Source organism: Homarus americanus, unplaced genomic scaffold, assembly GCF_018991925.1.
Source record: "Homarus americanus isolate GMGI-L3 unplaced genomic scaffold, GMGI_Hamer_2.0 scaffold25827, whole genome shotgun sequence".
NCBI lineage: Eukaryota > Metazoa > Arthropoda > Malacostraca > Decapoda > Nephropidae > Homarus > Homarus americanus.
Genome location: NW_024738300.1, coordinates 2348917 through 2369070, shown reverse-complemented (window position 1 = coordinate 2369070; position 20154 = coordinate 2348917). Strand labels below are relative to the sequence as shown.

The following is a 20154-nucleotide window of genomic DNA, read 5'->3' as shown; positions in this document are numbered from 1 at the left end:
ATTTTCTGATTATTTTCATCGAACCAATCCTGGTGTTTTCTTTTGATCTGGTTTTTGTGATGACAGCCTCGAGGATACCCCATTCGGCACCCGGATTTAATTAAGTTGTTTGTTGTTAGGTTATTTATCAGCCTATCATTGAGCTCCTCTCTGGAAGCATGTTGTACCACTTGATCCTCCAGTCACTTGGTGTTAAAACCTCTTCTGGAGGCATGTTGCCTTCACCGTTTTGGATCGATGCAAAGGGAGAGTTTGGCTCTGACGAACCAATGATCCGTGTCACAGTGGTCTGAACCATATATTGGTTCGGGTGATGTGGACATCTCGGCGATCTCTTTCTCTGACAATACTGTAGTCATTGAGATGCCAATGTTTGGATAGTGAATGTTGGGAAGAACCCTCGAGTTTGTCGTCCTGCCTAAACAAAGTGTTGGTGATAGTTAGGTTGTGGGCAGCACACTTGCTGAGCAATTGGTAGTTGGGATTCACTTGCCTACTCTGTTTCTCCATATGGTTCTCTGCCATATGTCAGCATCTCTTCCAAATCTGGCAATGAAGACACCTAAGAGCACAACCTTATCTTCTCTGGGGATAGAGATTGCCACTCTGTCAAGGTCGATGTAAAAGTGCTCCTTGATGGCATCCTCCGCATCCAATGTTTGGGTGTATGCACTGATGAAGAAGGCATGACGTGAGTGATTCAGTGGGACTCTGAGCGTTATGAGGCGTTCGTTGATTCCAATAGGCATTTCAGTCAGCCTATGGAGGATTGATTGGTGAATGGCAAAGCCACCTCCATAAATGCAGTTTCTCTCTTCAGCAGTGCTTACCCTTCCAGAAAAAGGTATAGGCGGACCCCGTTCCGTGAGTCGACCCTCGTCTGGGAGCCAGGACTCTCTAATGGCTGCTATGTCGATGTTATACCTAGCCAGCTCTTTTGCCACAAGGGCAGTTCTTTTTACAGGACGCTCATTTATGCCAGTATCCAGAAGGGTCCTGATATTCCATGCAGTGACCATAAGAGGTTGTATAGTTTGTTTTAATTTTGATCTGTGATTATGATTATGTTTTCGACACCTTGGGATGACCTTATTGGGTGCGTTTGCCCAGTTACGTTGGTTGTTTTAGGCAGGCTATATTTAGGGCACCTTTTATAGCCCCCTCCCCATGTGGGGTGAGCAGAGTGGCGTCTGGAATGGGCACTAGTTTCTAGTGCATAAATGACCATCTTATCTGTGTCACCCATGTGCAGAGTTGTAACTAAAGAATTCGCAGCAGTCATCTCTGCCTGTTCCCATCGCCACTCGTCTGTCGCCATAGGACTTTTGGGGGTATAGGGGTTTTGATTATAATGAAAATTATGATGGCTGTGCGTGAGTTGATTTATTTGGTGAGGCAGGAGTGTAAGCTTCAACCACACTTCTTGGTTCTCCCTTTTCCTGATCCAGTGGTGCAGGAGGCTGCAACGACTGGGGAGAGGGAGAGTTGCAATGGACTGCCAATAGCCCATTTTGTTGGGTTTCGCCTTAATAGCCTGTCCATCTTGCATTGCCTTCATCCGCCAGTCTAGTCATTAGATTCCCATGTTGGTCACCTCTTCTGCCATTGGGGTTTTACTGGAGCACTGTAAGCATGTCTGCCTGATGCGGGACTCTACCGCAAATTTTTCATTTGCGGTTTCTTCCCGTAGCCTTATACATACCAAGGTTAATCCGCAAGGTAGTCGGGTAGTGGTTGGTAGGTATCTGGGCGTGCACACATGCCGGTCAGCCTATGCGCCGTCCTTCTGGGGCCCACTGCTACTCCGAGATCCCCTCCTGGTCTAGCCTAGGGTCACGATGCACCTAGTTATCGTGTGTTGCTACGAGGAGGCACAACAGGAGTCTTGATGGTGGGGAGGCTGTGTACTGGCAGGGGAAGATTTATTCACGGTTGCTTCCCTGTTCACTACGAGGACTAGCCAGTGGTGGTAGCTGAAAGCGAGAGGAAACAAACAGTGCCTGCACCGTAACACATGCCACACTAGACGCAGTACACCACCCTGTGCACACACACACATCAAATGGTGGTTACGGCATAGATATAGATACATAAAAATGCCTTAACATATATAAGGAACATTATAACCTTGGCTTACCTTGTTGTAATAATATACGTAAATAGATCAAAACGTCATCAGCGATTTTGTTATACTGATGGGATGTCGTGAGAGATACATATAAGGATATAAGAAGCACTATGGTAGGCATGATCAACAACGCCGTTAGGATAGTTGCCCACACTTGCGGCGCTAAGGGGAGCAGGAAGCCCCACGGGTCGATCTCCGGCACGCCTCGACCTCCCAGTATCCTCGCATAATCAATTACTATCGGTCTGGTATAGTCTACCACCTCAGCACGAACTGCAGTCACACCAAAGGGACCAAGACCGATGTCTATTTCCTGTGTTGACAGAAAGTATACATATATGGTGGATGGTTGGACAGATGGTTACACACAAAGGAGCAAGTACAGTACTACAACTATAAATATAACGAATAATAATGAAATATTGTAGATGTCAATACAAATACTGTTATAATTATTATTATTATTATTATTATTATTATTATTATTATTAATATTATAATTATTAATATTATTATTATTATTATTATTATTATTAATATTATTATTATTATTATTATTATTATTATTATTATTATTATTATTATTATTATTATTATTATTATTATTATTATTATTATTATTATTATTGTTATTACTATTATTCCTATTATAATTATTATTATTATTATTATTATTATTATTATTATTATTATTATTATTATTATTATTATTATTATTATTATCCGATAGTGAAATAAAGTATTATCGTTCATCACTCTTTCAATTAATTAACATATACAAAATTTGTCCAGGCCACAAGTATCGTTTTACATAATCCAGAAATGTTAAGCCTTCTAAATTCTCCAAACATTTCCTTAACAGTGGCATGTAACACCAAGAAAATATTAACCTCTACTACACTTCCTTCGTCTAGTACATCTGGCTTATAGAAGTCAATTGTCTGTTAACTCAAAGACAGCATCTACAGTATACAGTTCTCCTCTACCTAACTAAAGCTGCAACGACTATGAAGGACAGTGATGCAGATTTTTTTTATTTAATTTAATGTTTCTATTATTGAAATTTTGGCTCGATACTGCCGACTTAAAGTAATGTGTAATAAAAAGGCCTGGTTAAAGAGATGTTCGTAAAGAATATCAGTACTATAGCAATTATGTGCAGAATACTGAAGAAAAGGTCAAATCTGGTACAGTATTCATGACTTGAATCTTATATAGCAATATACATACAAGGAAGCAAACAAATATTAGTTTTTCATTATTTCAAACCTTATGCATGACATCGAGGTGTTTTAGGACGTAGATGATCTCTGCAATATTAATTTTTAGCATTTATCTTCGAGGGCACTTTATGCCAGTGTGAAAACGTAGCGTTATTATAGGCGTCACTACATTACTTATCTCACCTTCAAAGAGAACCTAAATCTCACTCCTTCACTGATTTAGACAAAAAAATAATACAACAATGTATAAGGGATTTTATGAGCTCACATTTGTTCCATATGACCCGTGGCCCACTACACTTATTACCTCCCTCTTCACCATGCCCACCATGCCCGACCAAGTTCCATCGGCCACCTTAGCGCCCCACGCTCCATCAGGAGGACGCACCATAGTGTACCTAAGTGGGCAAGCGAGGAAAATTGCAGATTGAAGATAGATGACTTGTAAACTAAAACAACTGATATATACACAAGAAGTTTGGTTGGGTCAGACTGAATAACACTCTTCTTACATAACCCGAGCCGGGGGGTATTAAACTAAAGTTCTGTAAGTTGAGATATATTCTTATGCATACAATATCCAAAGCTTACAACATACAAAGCCATCTGCATAGAATTCTAGTCGCACTTACGAGAAGTTTATGCTGGTTGCAAGTATGTGGAGGAGATTAAGCATTGGCCCGGTGAAGGTGACCTCTTGTCCCTGGGGTGTGTCCTGTGTTGACACTGCCGCATGAGGCTGGTACTCGTCCTCTGCCACCACCAGTCTCGGCTTGTGAGGAAATCTGCACGACCAATACGCGTTAATTGAGTCGTAATTGAAGTCAATATGATTATTAGTGTCGTTATGATTATTATCGTTATTACTATCATCATTATCATTATTACCTTCTGGTGTTTGGCTTCATTGCCAACCCTAATATAGGAATTCACCTGTGAAACTTGTCCAGGAAGAGGGAGAGGTGGGTGACGAGAGAGAGACCTCTTCCAAGTGTCCAGGAAGCAACTTTTATTGGCTTTGTATCAACGAGAGTGTATGGCAGCAACATGTATACACTGCACCTGTAGCAACCAGAGAACCTAAATACAACTGCATCTAATGGGCAGATTAATCGCCAGTGAAGAGTAATCATCAATAATACCTAACATATACAGCAGTACAGTATACAGTATTACTCAACTGCATTGATTTTTAATAATATCAGAAACACGGTTATTACTTCATGTTTCCCGAGGTATCGTCTACAACCAACAACATGGAGTTGGTCATGGAGAGTATCTTGTGTAGGTGGTGAAGCTCCAGGAGGGGCAGGCGGGTGACGACGAGGAGCCTCGTCGACCACACCAGGAGGTGGCCCTTGAGGGACCACTCGGCGAAGGCGGCGAGGAAGGCTGGGTCGTCGCTCACCACCACCACCGTCACGCACCATGACACCTGCCGCAGCTGTTGACGTCAACATGGTAGAAGTTATGTGAGAGTGACCTACCCGCCTCAGTAGTAATGTGAGAGTGACCTACCCGCCTCAGTAGTAATGTGAGAGTGACCTACCCACCTCAGTAGTGATGTGCGAGTGACCTACTCGTCTCAGTATTAATGTAAGAGTGACCTACTTGTCTCAATAGCAATGTGAGAGTGACCTACCCGCCTCAGTAGTAATGTGAGAGTGACCTACCCGCCTCAGTAGTAATGTGAGAGTGACCTACCGTCTCAGTAGTAATGTGAGAGTGACCTATAGTAGCAATGTGAGAGTGACCTACAGTAGTCGTGAGAGTGACCTACTCGCCTCATTAGTAATGTGAGAGTGACCTACTTGTCTCAATAGCAATGTGAGAGTGACCTACCCGCCTCAGTAGTAATGTGCGCGTGACCTACTCGTCTCAGTAGTAATGTGAGAGTGACCTACCCGCCTCAGTAGTAATGTGAGAGTGACCTACCCGCCTCATTAGTAATGTGAGAGTGACCTACCCGCCTCAGTAGTAATGTGAGAGTGACCTACCCGCCGAGCCTCGTCGACCACCCTGGAGAGCTGCGCCAGTGTCACATTAGCTTCCTGGCCGTCCACTGCCACCTCGAATACAGCCAGTCCCCCGGAGGCAGGCAGCTTACCAAGCATCTTGAAAAGAATAAAACAGAATGATGGAAATATATCAGAATTTATTGCAAAATTTTCTTCTTATGACAAATGAATATGAAAGAATGCTTATCAAATATTTGTAGCGTTGGAGACACTCACCGCAAATAGAGAGCGGGGTGAAGTGCTCCCGTCACTCAGTAGAATGGTGGAACAACGTCCATTTTCAGCTTCTGAAACTAGTGTCGCTTCTACAGCTCCGCTAGCTAAAACTAAAGTCTCCTGCCCTCCTGTTAATGGTGCAATGTAATAATGAATTTGATCAGGCATAACAACGTAATGACAAAATAAGTGTAATCATAAAATAAATGTGTATTCCAATTAAAAATGTATATTGTCAAACCCTATTCGAAATCACCTGGAAAAGCGCAAGTTAATCAGTGATTCCCAACATGGCTTCACAAGCGGGCGTTCATGTCTAACTAATCTATGAACATTCTTTTCAGCTGTTTTCGAATCAGTGGCCGACAGGCACGATTATGATGTGGTATACCTCGACTTGAGCAAAGCTTTCGACAGGGTCCCCCGCGAAAGATTAATACGAAAAGCGAAGGCTCATGGAATTGGAGGATTATATTCTAAAGTGGTTCAGGGAGTGGTTACTGGACAGGAAACAGTGATTAAGCATTAACGATACTAAATTCGATTGGGGTAACATCACTACGGGAGTAACTCAAGGCTCAGTACTTAAACCATTAATATTTATTATATATGTAAACGATATAGATATAGGCATAGACAGCAACATAAGTAAATTAGATGATGACACTAAAATAGGGCGTATAATTAAATCTGATGAAGACTCTGCAGAACTACAGGAAGATCAAAACAAAGTTTTTGAATGGTCTGAAAAAGGGAGATGAAATTTAATGTGGACAAATGTAAAGTACTCAGTATAGGAGATGTAAACAGAGAAACCAGATATTAGAAGAACAACTGTGAAAAAGATTTAGAAGTATGGTATGTAGGAATCTTAAACCAAGTGAACAACGTGTATTTGCTCGAAACAAGGTTAACAAAGTGCCTGGGTTCGTACAAAGGAGTGTTAGTTACAAGACTAGCGAGGTTATCCTAAAACTATATATTGCGCTTGTGTGACCTCACTTGAATAACACAGTTGATTTTGGTCACCTTACTACAGAATGGATATAGAATCCCTTGAAAGAATTCAGAGGAGAATGACAAGACTAATCCCTTGAGTACAGAGACAGGTTAAAGCATCTCAATTTGCACTCCCTCGCGAGACGTAGAGTGAGGGGCGATATGGTAGAGGTGTATAAATGGAAGTCAGGGCTGAACAAAGGGGACATTACAAAGGAACTCAAACTATCCAAGCAGGAGCGAACTTATAGTAATAGCTTTAAATTAGACAAATTTAGATTTAGGTGCGAAGTAGGTAAACATTTGTTTGTAAATAGATTAGTGAATGCGCGGATCAAGTTACCAAACATCATCATTAAATCGAATATGCTGGATTGCTTCAAACATAGGTTGGATGGATATATGAGCGGTCGGGGTTGATTGTAAATGGGACTGCCCAGTATGGGCCAATAGGCCCACTGCAATTTCCTCCATTCTTATGTTCTTATGTTTTAGGTTTATTGAGGTAATAATATAATTATTTCATAACAGCACCCAAAAAGACTCACTCACAATTATATATATATATATATATATATATATATATATATATATATATATATATATATATATATATATATATATATATATATATATATATATATATATATATATATATATATATATAAGTACAACTTTACCGTAAGGAGTTAGCTGTGAGATAGCTAGGATGACAGCATCAGCCAGGAACAAGAGCACCGTAGTCACAGACATCTCCACCGACAACCTCCTGTTGTGCAGAATATGCTCTTTACAAATTATAAATATTATATGTTATATTCACAGGTAGTTTGTAAAAAATAAAGTTTGTTTTGTAAGTCACATAAAACTCAATTTTGTATATTTTTGAGCGGCTGCCGATATTTATTGGTTGTTGCCTTTATCAAGACATTGTTGACACCGCCTTAATCCTTTCACCGTGTGTCACGTACTTGCCATTTTATTCTGGCTACCGTCAGACGATATTATTCAGCCTAGGGTAACTTCCCGCTGCGAAAGGGTTAAATACATCAGAAGCTGTTGTAAGAGTATATGATATGGAATATATAACCCCTATGCAGTACTCGCCGTTGAAAAGCTTTAAGAACCTAACCCAACCATACCCAACTTACCCTAACTTAATCCATTCTCTTAGGTTCATTGGCCTTAGGTAATTCACTCAACATGATATATTCATATAACTAACATCATTAAATTCATCTAAATGAACGTTATCATTAAATTTACAGTGCCTTGGTTCATTCGTTTCCCGTACAAGTATTGGATAACATTTCTTTTTTACTTTTATTTATTGAAGTCTGGTACACGATAAGACCCAGAGTACACACCTGAATTCCTTAACTGCTGAAGAGCAGTAATACACACCAACATCATTTGTCTATGCCGAGTATCATGGAACGATACATCTAGTCTGATTCATCAGCCTGACAAATTTATTTTGAGAATCATTGAATACATATTTGCTGTGTTTCACGGACGGTATCAGGACTCGAAAATGATTTTTCTTTCTAAGGGCACCAAGATAATTTAGATGTAACACCTTATTTTCCTTTTTGTTGAACGCATAAAGTGAATCATTTAATAATTTCATATCGATATTTATCGAGTCTATTGATTTTTTTAGCTTTACCTGTTCTTTGGCGTCTGTAAGACTGGACACTTCAACACTCTTCGGTGGTTTACTTACCTTTACTTACTCTTTTATCAAGATTTTCCGTCCTATTACTAGTATGATATTACAGTCATTGGCGCTATTATTATTATTATTATTATTATTATTATTATTATTATTATTATTATTATTATCAGTAGTAGTAGTAGTAGGCCTGGGCGGCGTGGGTGTGTTGGGGTGCCTTCCCTGATCTAATGTGTTATTGGTGGGGATATACTCAGTTTGTGGGAGCGAGAATTTCACAGTGTGTCGATGAATGTTGGATGTCACCTTGATCATCGTCGCCGACGGCTCTTCTCATCCCTTACGGCATTAAATGCAAATATTGCGTGTGTTCACCGGCGATCTTCAAGTAAGCCTGTGAGTGTTTGAATGGTCAGCGACTGGAGTTGCCAAGTGTTAATGCCAGTGTGTCGATAGGCCTACTTTAGCAGGGGTGGCATCGCGACTCTCGCCCCTATGGGGCCAAGTGCCTTGCGCCTGCGGTTGTTCCCCCCCCCCCCTCTCCGCCTTCCCACCTCAAGTAACGGCCACTTCATATAGTGTCGGCTGACCAAGTGAGTATATATAACTAATATTACATCAGTGAGACCATAGAAATAGTGGTTATCTCTGTCATGGTTACATAAACAAGTGTTAGGTGTGACAATTCTTGCTCCCAGTGGATTATTCTGATGTGTGGATTGTCGCCCACAGGGGAGGTGCCCGACACAACCGCGCGCGCGCGTATGCCCCTTCTACTCAGACACCGCAGGCCAGCCCGTCACCTCTGTGCCCCATACTTATAAGATCTAGTTTCTTCGTCTGTATGGGCCCAAAGCAGAGGTCGGAGGCGGAAGTATCTGTCGCCTAAGGTGCTGTTCACTATGCCTGGTAACATTTATTGCTGCGTCTGTGCTAGCCAGAACCAAAACTGCACAAATTGTGATTGTGCGAGAAACAACCGACCATGTGTGATTTGCAGGAAGGGAGACCAGTGTCGGAACCCACGTCGCAGGGAGCTGACACAGGTGGCCACAGTGGATATCGCCGGACCCAACCACCCGATGATATCCCAAATGATAGCAGTGAGTCTACTCAACCCGAAAATGTAGTACTAATAAATGCTGCTCCCTTAGTAGCAGATGTCCACGAGGAGAATGAGAGACAGCCACCTCAGTGGAATGGCATGTCGATGGAAAATGCAGACATATGGGTCAAACAAACCTACTCAGAAATTGTCAAGTGGTCGCCGGTTAACTTATTTGAACCAGCCAAGTGTGCGGCCACCGAAGAAATGATTCGGGAGATGACTCGCCTCATGACTGATTACACTCAGGACCGCTTCCTCGCCCCTTTAGCTCTTCAAATACTGGCAATAATACCACATCTATTTTTTCAGAGGACACACACAAAGACTAAGCACAAAGAAAATGTAGCTGCAATGAAGAGAAGATTGGCAATGTGGCAGACTGGGGCCCTTGATGATCTCCTATGTGAAGCAAGAACACTGCAGGAGAGACTAAAAATTACGGGTGACGGAAAGCAAAACACCGATGACGTGGCAAGAAAATTTGGAAACAAAATGCGTGTGGGAAAGTGTCTCTGACGGTAAGATCTCTCACAGAGGAATCCTCCGGTGGGGTTATGCCAATAAACAGAGAGATATTAAAACTACTGAAAGAGAAACATCCCCCTGCAAGTGATGAAGAAGGCATCAGGTTCGAGGGTGCCTATATCCCACCAAACGCTGTCCTGTTCGAGAAAAACAGGAGAGATGGTGTGGAAAAAGGCACTGAAGACTCGAGGAGGAGCCGGCCCTTCAGGTCTGGATGCAAACGGTTGGAGAGTCATCCTCAGCACTAACAAGTTTGGCCTGTAGCAAGCGATCTCTGCACTGCCATTGCCGCCCTTGCAAGAAAGCTTGCATCCTCTTGCTGCCATCACCTCCAGGCCCTGACGGCCTGCCGCCTTATTCCTCTGGAAAAGAAACCAGGATGTAGGCCTATAGGGGTGGGGGAAGTGCTGAGGCGGATCATCGGAAAATGTATAATGGAGGTGGTAAAGGATGATGTTAGGGCAGCAGCAGGGAACCTGCAAGTGTGTGCTGGCCACCAGGCTGGCGGGGAGGCCGCCATTCACGCCATGAGATTGATATTTCAGCAGCGTGATTGTGAGGCCGTTCTCCTGGTGGATGCTTCAAACGCATTCAACATACTTAACCGCAAGGCTGCACTGCACAACATCAAGATCAAGTGTCCAAGCTTTGCAATGTATGTTGAAAACTCGTATACGAATCCATCAGACCTCTATATAGTAAACAACAAGGCTCTAAGAGGTGATACCATCTTACGGTCGACCGAGGGAACAACACTGGGGGACCGTGTTGCAATGGCAATGTATGCAATTGGCCTATCAGTGCTCCAACAAGAAATAAAATTTGAAACAAATTGGGGTCAAACAAGTGGCGTATGCTGATGACCTTACAGGAGCAGGAAAAGTGGAGGGCATCAAAAAGTGGTGGGACTTGGCAACATCCTGAGGTCCACAAATAGGGTACCACCCAAACGCCAGCAAGTCCTTCCTCATTGTGAACCCAGAACATTATGAACGGGCAATGGAGGTTTTTGGCGGAAGTGAGGTCAAAATAACTAAGGACGGCCAAAGACATCTAGGCGCAGTAATTGGCACTACGGACTTCAAGACCGAGTACGTAGCGAGAAAGGTGAATGAGTGGGTTAGTGAAATCCAAGCTCTGTCTGAGATTGCTAACACAGAGCCACATGCAGCTTTTGCTGCATTCACCCATGGAGTCAAACTTCGTTGGAACTACCTGATGCGTACTATCCCTGATATCGGACCCCTCCTCCACCCTCTGGAAGAAGCTATCAGGGTCAATTTCATTCCCAAATTAGTGAAACACCCTTACTTAACCCCAGCAGAAAGAACACTTCTTGCACTTCCATCAAGACTGGGAGGGATGGGACTAACCAATCCAGAGGAGATTGCAGCCATCGAACATCAAAATTCACTTAAGCTCACAGCAGCCCTCACGGACCACATAATAGCCCAGAACGCAACAGGGGAGGTGGATGCCAGTGAAGTAAACAAGATTCGTAGGTCCATTACGACAGATCGACAGCACTGCCAAAATGATAAGTTGCAGCAACTGTTGCTGCAGGTACCAGAAAATTTGAAAAAAAAAAAGCCATAGCGCAGGAGGTGGGCGCCTCGAACTGGTTAACTACGTTACCGATAAGGGCAAATGGTTTCAGTCTTAATAAACAAGAATTTACAGATGCCATTGCTCTAAGTTACGGTCGGCCAGTAAAAGGTTTGCCCTCCCAATGCGAGTGTGGCTCTTCCTATGACGGCGATCACGCCATGGCGTGCAAGAAAGGGGGCTTCATATACATGAGGCATGACGAAGTAAGGGACCTCACAGCAAATATGTTGAAGGAAATCTGCCGGGATGTCATGGTAGAACCGACCCTCCTTCCATTGGATGGTGAGATCTTCCAACATAGGACTTCAAACACATCTAACGAAGCTCGTGTTGACGCCAGTGCTCGAGGATTCTGGACGCAGGGACAGCGAGCTTTCTTCGACATTAGGATTTTTGATCCCACGGCCGCATGTCACCGTAACCTAGCTCTCGATGCTGTACATAGGAGGAACGAGAATGACAAGAGAAGGGCATATGGGGAGAGAATTCAAAACGTTGATCAAGGTAGCTTCACTCCTCTAGTGTTCACAACCTCTGGTGGGATGGGACTAAGTGCAAGATGTTTCTACTCCAGACTAGCGGAGGTGATCTCCGAACGGAAGCAGCAGCCCAGAAGTTATGTTACAGCCTGGATGAGATGTCGACTGTCTTTCTCTCTCCTTCGGTCGGCTTTGCTCTGCCTCAGGGGAACGAGAGCTTCTGCCCCAATTCCTCCAACTGCTGCAGATATTGACTATGAGGATACAGTCACTGAATGCCCCATAGATGTGCGGCTCAACTAACTCAACACAGCTAGGATGGCTACTTATGTATTAGGATATTTAATATTTAGGTAATAAAATGGTGGCCAAGGTGTGGCTATTGGGGGAGGCTGGAGGCCACGTATAAAAAAAAAAGACAAAAAGTAGTAATAGTAGTAATAGTAGTAGTAGTAGTAGTAGTCCAACATAGGACTTCAAACACATCCAACGAAGCCCGTGTTGACGTCAGTGCTCGAGGATTCTGGACGCAGAGGCAGCGAGCCTTCTTCGATATCAGGATTTTTGATCCCATGGTCGCATGTCACCGTAACTTAGCTATCGCTGCTGCACATAGGAGGAACGAGAACGACAAGAGAAGGGCATAAGGGGAGAAAATTCAGAACGTTGATCAAGGCAGCTTCACTCCTCTGGTGTTCACAACCTCTGGTGGGATGAGACCAAGTGCAAGAGTCGCGGAGGTGTTATCAGAACATCGGCCCCAAAGCCGACACTCCACACATCGGAGTGATACACTGGGAGCAAAAATTGTCACACCTAACACTTGTTTATATATCCTTGGCAGAAATAACCACTATTTCTATGGTCGCACAAATGTAAGATTAGTTATATATACATACTTGGTCGGCCGGCACTACATGGAGTGACCGTTACTTGTGGGAGGCGACCGCAAGCATAGAACACTTGGCCCCATATGGGCGAGAGTCTCGATACCACCCTCGCCAACGTAGGCCTATCGACACTGGCAGTGGCACCTGCACCAGCTGTCCCGCTAAGCACTCACAACTCGCTTGGTGATCGCCGGTGAACACACGGACTATTTGCGATTAATGCCGTAAGGGATGAGAAGAACCTTCGGTGACAATGCTTAGGGTGACATCCGATATTCACCGACACACTGTGAAATTCCCGCTCCCACACTCCGAATATGTTCCCTCCAATAACACTTTAGATCAGGGAGGACTCTCCACCACACCCACGCCGCACTGGCCCACTACTACTAGTATTGGTACTATCATTTCTTGTAATATCAGTTTGTTTCTTATTTCTGTTCTCTTTATTGTTATTATCTTTTTATAATTATTTGTTATATCTGTCATCGTAATTATCGCCATACCTATCTCATTTTTTCTCTCTCTTCCTGTCATCTCACACAGACACACACATAAGAAACATAAGAAACACAAGAAAATAAGGAGTCTGCAATAGGCCGGTTGGCCTGCGCATGGCAGCTCCTGTCGAGAGTTACTACCACTCTCTATCATCCATGAATCTATCTAGCCTCCTTTTGAAACTTTCCAGAGTTCCCGCACTTACTACAAAGTTGCTAAGCTTGTTCCACTCGTCCACCACCCTATTTGTGAACCAGTTTCTTCCTATCTCCCTCCTAAACCTAAACTTATCCAACTTGAATCCGTTGCTCCGAGTCCTATCCTGCTCGGATATTATAAGAACTATATCTATATCCCCTTTATTGATTCCTTTCACCCACTTAAATACTTCTATCATATCTCCCCGCACTCTTCGTCTTTCTAGGGAGTGCAAGTTAAGTTTCTTTAACCTATCCTGATATGGAAGGTTTCTAAGTCCCGGAATCATTTTTGTCATTCTTCGCTGCACCGACTCTAGTGAATTTATATCCACTCTATAACAGGGGCACCAGAACTGAACCGCATAATCGAGGTGCGGCCTGACTAGCGCAAGATATAGTTGCAATAAGACCTCTGCACTCTTGTTACTTACACTTCTAGATATAAAACCCAATACTCTGTTTGCCTTATTTCGAACATTAACGCACTGTTTTCTAGGCCGTAGGTCCGGGCTTACAAGTACCCCTAGGTCTCTTTGACAAGTCGACTTCTCTAGGTTGATGTTGTTAAGGCTGTATATATTATAAGTATTTGTTCTTCCAATATTAAGTACGCTGCACTTGCTGGTGTTGAATTTCATTTGCCATTTCTCAGACCACCCCTGCAGTTTATTTAGATCCTCCTGTAATGCATTTGCATCCTGCCCTGAATTAATTTGCCGCCCTATTTTGGTGTCATCCGCACAGAAGATGATTTAAATACTTCTAAGCTTTTTTCCCAAGCAATGGGATGATTATTATTCCTAACATGAACGAACAAGGCACTGCTTTCAGATGCTGTTCTGATATTATACTTATGTTGTTTGATTCTGAGCTACAGTGTTTTTCCTGTCTGTCCTACATAATTACAATTACATTTGCTACATGGAATACAATAAACACTTCCATTTACATTCAAACTTGGGCTATTTCTTATTAACATATTGGTAATGGTTGAGTCATACTTGAAAACAACATTAATATTTAGAAGCTTGAGGGACCGAACTAACGGGACAAATTCATTACGATAGGGCAGAGTCAAAATATTCTTAAGTGTAGGAATTTGCCTGGTTTGAGAGGAATGAAAGGATTTTTTAGCCCTTTTAAAACAACGATCAACAAACACAGAAGGGTACCCGAGTTTCTGTGCAATGGAACGAATGTGTTTCAATTCATCGCCAATAAATTCAGGGTCACAAATACGCAGACATCTTAAGAATATAGCAGAAAAAACTGACATTTTGGTAGACTCCAGGTGATACGATAAAAAGTGTATCAAACTGTCTACCTGTGTGGGCTTTCTGTATACCTTAAATTTGTAGTTTTGGCCATTTCTCATGATGAGCATATCAAGGAATGGAAGGGATCCATTTATTTCTCTTTCAATTTTGAATGTGATACTTGGGACAATATCATTAAGCTTGTCTAAAAATTCCAATGTGTCACTGTTTTTAGGCCAAAGACAAAGAACATCATCTACATATCTATACCAAGGAGGAATAAAGTCCACTATATTGGGTAGTAATCTAGACTCAAAAAACTCCATATAAATACAGGCCAAAGGAGCAGAAAGACAATTACCCATGCTCATGCCAAATATTTGCTTGTAAAACTTCCCATTTGCTCTAAACACATTGTCAGTTACGCATAACTATCAATTTGAGGAAAGTATCATGTTCAATAGCTAAATCTAACAGTTGTAATTTATCTTTAAGAAATGAAAGTAAGTCTTTCACAGGTACTCTAGTGAACAGTGAATTTACATCAAAACTTATTAATTCGCAAGGTTCATTGTGTTTCTTGAGTTTATCAATTAAATCACTGCTATTGTGTATATGTGAATTAGATATTTGGCCTGTAAGAGGGGATAGCATCTTTACCAGCCACTTGGATAATTTGTAAGTAACAGAACTCACGATAGGACGTAATGGATTGTTAAGCTTGTGTGTTTTGATCAATCCATACATATAAGATAAAGTGGGATTGATTTGAGAGAGCTGTTTGATGAGATCGGGGTTCTTTTTCAATAACATCTTCATTTTGGAATTAGATAACTTATTAATATTTTCCAGGGGATCTTTCGTAAGCTCACAATAAGTGCTTTCATCACTAAGCAATGAATTCATCTTATCATTGTAGTCACTTTTATCCAAAATAACAATAGCATTAGACTTATCAGCCTTGGTAATATGGATGTTCTTATTTCTTTTCAAGTTTATCAAGGCTGCTTCAAATCTTTTTGGAATTTTTGAAACAGATTTCTTATGTAAAACACTAAGTATACAACCTTTAGCTATGGAAATATCTTCATTTGTAACATCTGACGACTTATTGTTTTCCAGGTTGATTATACCTTTAGCAATAGTAAGCGGATTAACACACCGTTGAGTGATAGAAAACTTCCTACAAAAAACAAGAACAAGTTTCTCATTTGTCTGTAGATCATAAGATGATAAGTTTATGAACAAATTTGGATCACTCAATATGGTCCAGTAACTCTCGTCAAACAGAGCATTTAATTTGGCATTTAACCTTCTTTTTTGGGCTTTGTCAGTTTCACTAAGAAGTTGATATACAAAATCACGAATGGTGTGCCACTTATCAACACAAACACTGTTTTGCATAAGTATTTTACACTGAGCACTGTGTTTGAAGGCTAATTTCACACTATCACTTGAACTCTTGATAAGGGAATCTAGCAACACTTTATCCAACTCAGAGAATGCTTGATTGTTCAGATTTCTTGTGAAAGAGACCTAGGGGTACTTGTAAGCCCGGACCTACGGCCTAGAAAATAGTGCGTTAATGTTCGAAATAAGGCAAATTGAGTATTGGGTTTTATATCTAGAAGTGTAAGTAATAAGAGTGCAGAGGTCTTATTGCAACTATATCTTGCGCTAGTCAGGCCGCACCTCGATTATGCGGTTCAGTTCTGGTGCCCCTATTATAGAATGGATATAAATTCACTAGAGTCGGTGCAGCGAAGAATGACAAAAATGATTCCGGGACTTAGAAACCTTCCATATCAGGATAGGTTAAAGAAACTTAACTTGTATTCCCTAGAAAGACGAAGAGTGCGGGGAGATATGATAGAAGTATTTAAGTGGGTGAAAGGAATCAATAAGTGCGGGAACTCTGGAAAGTTTCAAAAGGAGGCTAGATAGATTCATGGATGATAGAGAGTGGTAGTAACTCTCGACAGGAGCTGCCATGCACAGGCCAACCGGCCTATTGCAGACTCCTTATTTTCTTATGTTCGTATGTTATTTCTTAGTCTACTTGGAAGACAGGACTTGGGAACAATTTTATCATCTCTTAAGCTCCTCTACGTGTGTGTTGGTGTGAGGATTAGTGGATGACATCATTATGACCTGACCTCATGTTTAATAAGGTCACCCTGTATATTTAAGCCTCTCTCTGTCCATGTAATCCAGTTGCCTCTGAAGATGTCTTGAATAAAGAATGGAGGAAACTGGAGCGAGCCTATTGGCCCAAAGTGGGCAGACCCGTTTACACACAACCCCTATTGCTCATATAAGCATCCAACCTATGTTTGAAGCTATTCAGCGTATTCGAGTTAATGATGATATTTGGTAACTTGTTCCATTCATCCACTACTCTGTTTCCAAACCAGTGTTTACCTATTTCACGCCTAAATCTAAATTTGTCTAATTTAAAACCATTGTTACGAGTTCGCTCCTGGTTGGATAGTTTGAGTACCTTTGTAATGTCCCCTTTGTTTAGCCCTGACTTCCACTTATACACCTCTATCAGGTCGCCCCTCGCTCTACGTCTCTCGAGGGAGTGCAATTTAAGATGCTTTAACCTGTCTCTATACTCAAGGTTCCTAATGCCCGGGATTAGTCTTGTCATTCTCCTCTGAATTCTTTCCAATGATTCTATATCTATCCTGTAATACCGTGACCAGAACTGAACTGCGTAATCCAGGTGTGGTCTCACAAGCGCAAGATACAGTTTTAGGATGACGTCGCTAGTCTTGCAGCTAACACTCCTTTTTATGAACCTAAGTACTTTATTTGCCTTGTTACGAGCAAAAACACATTGTTTACTTGGCTTAAGGTTCCTACTTATCATTACTCCTAAGTCTCTCTCGCAGTCTGGATTCTCTATGGCATCGTTGTTCATCTGGTATCTGGTTTCCCTGTTTACATCTCCTTTACTGAGTACTTTATATTTGTCCACGTTGAGTTTCATCTGCCATTTTTCAGACAATTCGAAAAATTTGTTTAAATCTTCCTGTAGTCTTGCTGAGTCCTCGTCAAATTTAATACCACGTCCTATTTTAGTGTCATCAGCAAATTTATTTATGTTGCTGTCTATGCCGATATCTACTGTATGTCGTTTATGTATATAATAAATTATAATGGTCCAAGTACTGAGCCTTGGGGAACTCCCCTAGTGATGTTGGTCCAATGGGGCTTAGTGCCATTAATGCTCACTCGCTGTTTCCTGTCCTGTAACCACGCCCTAATCCATTTAAGGATATTACCTTTGATGCCATGTGCTTCTACCTTTCTAATTAGTCTTTCGTGGGGGACTCTGTCGAAGGCTTTGCTAAAGTCGAGATATACCACATCATAATTGTGCCCCTCGTCCACCTATTCGAAAACTGATGAAAAGAATGTTAATAGATTAGTTAGACAAGAACGTCCGCTTGTGAAGCCATGCTGGGAATCATTGATCAATCGGTGCTTCTCCAGGTGATTTCGAATAGAGTTTGAAATAATTGCTTCCAGTAATTTGCCTACTACCTGTATTGATGTTAGACTGATTGGGCGGTAGTTAGAGGATAGTGATCTATCCCCCTTCTTGAAAATCGGTATTACATTCGCTATCCTCCAGGATTCTGGTACTACACCTGTTTTTAAGGACATGTTAAACAACTTTGCTAAGGGCATACTAAGCTCTTCCTTACATTCCTTTAATACTCTGGCAAATACCTCATCGGGATCAGGTGACTTATTAGGCTATAGTTTGTCTATTTGCTTACTAACATCGTTACTAGTCACTACTATCTCGCTTAATTTGTTTTCTTCACTATCTCTGAATAGAGTCGGTGCCTCGGGTATCATGTTTAAATTTTCGGTGGTGAAAACTGTTGAAAAATATTTATTCAAATTATTGCTCATTTCTCCGTCGTTATCAGTGAGCTCGCCGGTATCTGACCGTATTGGTCCAATCTTTTCTCGTGTTTTAGTTTGATACATTTGGTAGAATCCTTTGGGGTTTGTCTTTGCCTCCCTTGCTATCCTTACCTCTTTATTCCTCTTGACTTTCCTTACCTCGGTTTTAACCCAACTCGCCAATACCTTATAATAATCCCTGAGGTAAATTTCGCCACGATTTATCCTTCTACCTATAGCCTTCCTTTGGCCAATGATGTTCTTTAAATAATTATTTATACATTTAGGGTCATTGTTGTCTGATCTGAGTTTTTTGTATGGTATGTTCTGCCTTTGTGTATTAAGTAACTCATTATTTAAATTGTCGTGGAACTCGGCAATTTCAGACTCGTTATCAGGTCTGTGTCGTCTGTCAGGTTCACGGCCAAGCGCGACACCCCCTCTCTCAGCTGCCTCTTTAAACTGTCAAAGTTTGCCCCTCTGAAATCTGGTACTTTAGTTGAATTTTCCTTACGTCTGCCCTGGAATCTAATTTCTTTGTGATCTCTGTTTGCAAGTTCGTTCCCTACCTCGACAGTGCTAATGAAGTTTTCTCTGTTCGACAGAACTAAATCGAGTATATTATTACCCCGGGTGGGTTTGTTATATTTTGACTTAGGAAGCAGTCCTATTTTATGCCTGCAAAGAAGTCACTGTAGGTGTGCAGGATCCAGGTATATGCTGATAACCACAAGGAAACAAGAAAACACTAAGGTCCTCAGCGGTATCGTGTAATTCACATCTTCATGGGTGAGTACAGACTAACGAGTAATTGTGAGCAAGGCTAATATATACAGTAAAGGAGAGTGAGATTAAGTACCTACGGACAGCAGGTGTCCACCATATTCAGGTCACCTGGTTACAAATCTTCTTAATCACAAAATTATCCAGTTTGTACATACCATTACTCATATTCATATTGATACATTCGGTATGTTTAATGAGACTAGATTCTATAATGTTCCTACTAACAATTGAATTACAAGGTAATATTGAGGAGGCATTATCCCAGCCAATGCAATGCTTATTATCTCTCATATGAATGAACAGAGCATTGGATTCCTGGCCTGTCCTAACACTATATTTATGTTGTTTAAGTCTAGTTATAAGATCTTTACCTGTCTGGCCTAAGTAAAACATATTACATTCCTTGTAAGGAACCTTGTAAAGGCAACCACCTGCATTGTTAGGGGAGTTCTTAATTATCATTTGTTTTACTAAATGATACATTTAAATTCCAGGTTTTCAGTTGTATAGGAATTTGAGTGAATTTTTTGTTAAAATGTAATACTAAGAAATTCTTAGTGTCATGGGGATGTTTAGGATCAGTTCTATAAAAAAATTCTTAACGATGTTAAGGCATTT

The 20154-nt window shown here is 41.5% G+C and overlaps 1 protein-coding gene across 1 annotated transcript in view; it reads right to left on the bottom strand.

Annotated features, from left to right (window-relative positions):
• Positions 1-2120: 2120 nt before the first annotated feature.
• Positions 2121-20154, bottom strand: part of LOC121873919 — a 25102-nt gene continuing 7068 nt past the window's right edge. The window contains exons 2-9 of the mRNA XM_042377798.1: positions 7265-7353; positions 5586-5713; positions 5349-5465; positions 4572-4795; positions 4285-4413; positions 3984-4136; positions 3659-3749; positions 2121-2441 (exon numbers count right to left, since the gene is read on the bottom strand). Of these exons, the coding sequence (XP_042233732.1) occupies positions 2121-2441; positions 3659-3749; positions 3984-4136; positions 4285-4413; positions 4572-4795; positions 5349-5465; positions 5586-5713; positions 7265-7337 (1236 nt within the window). The 5' untranslated portion in view covers positions 7338-7353. The remainder of the gene's footprint in view (positions 2442-3658; positions 3750-3983; positions 4137-4284; positions 4414-4571; positions 4796-5348; positions 5466-5585; positions 5714-7264; positions 7354-20154) is intronic.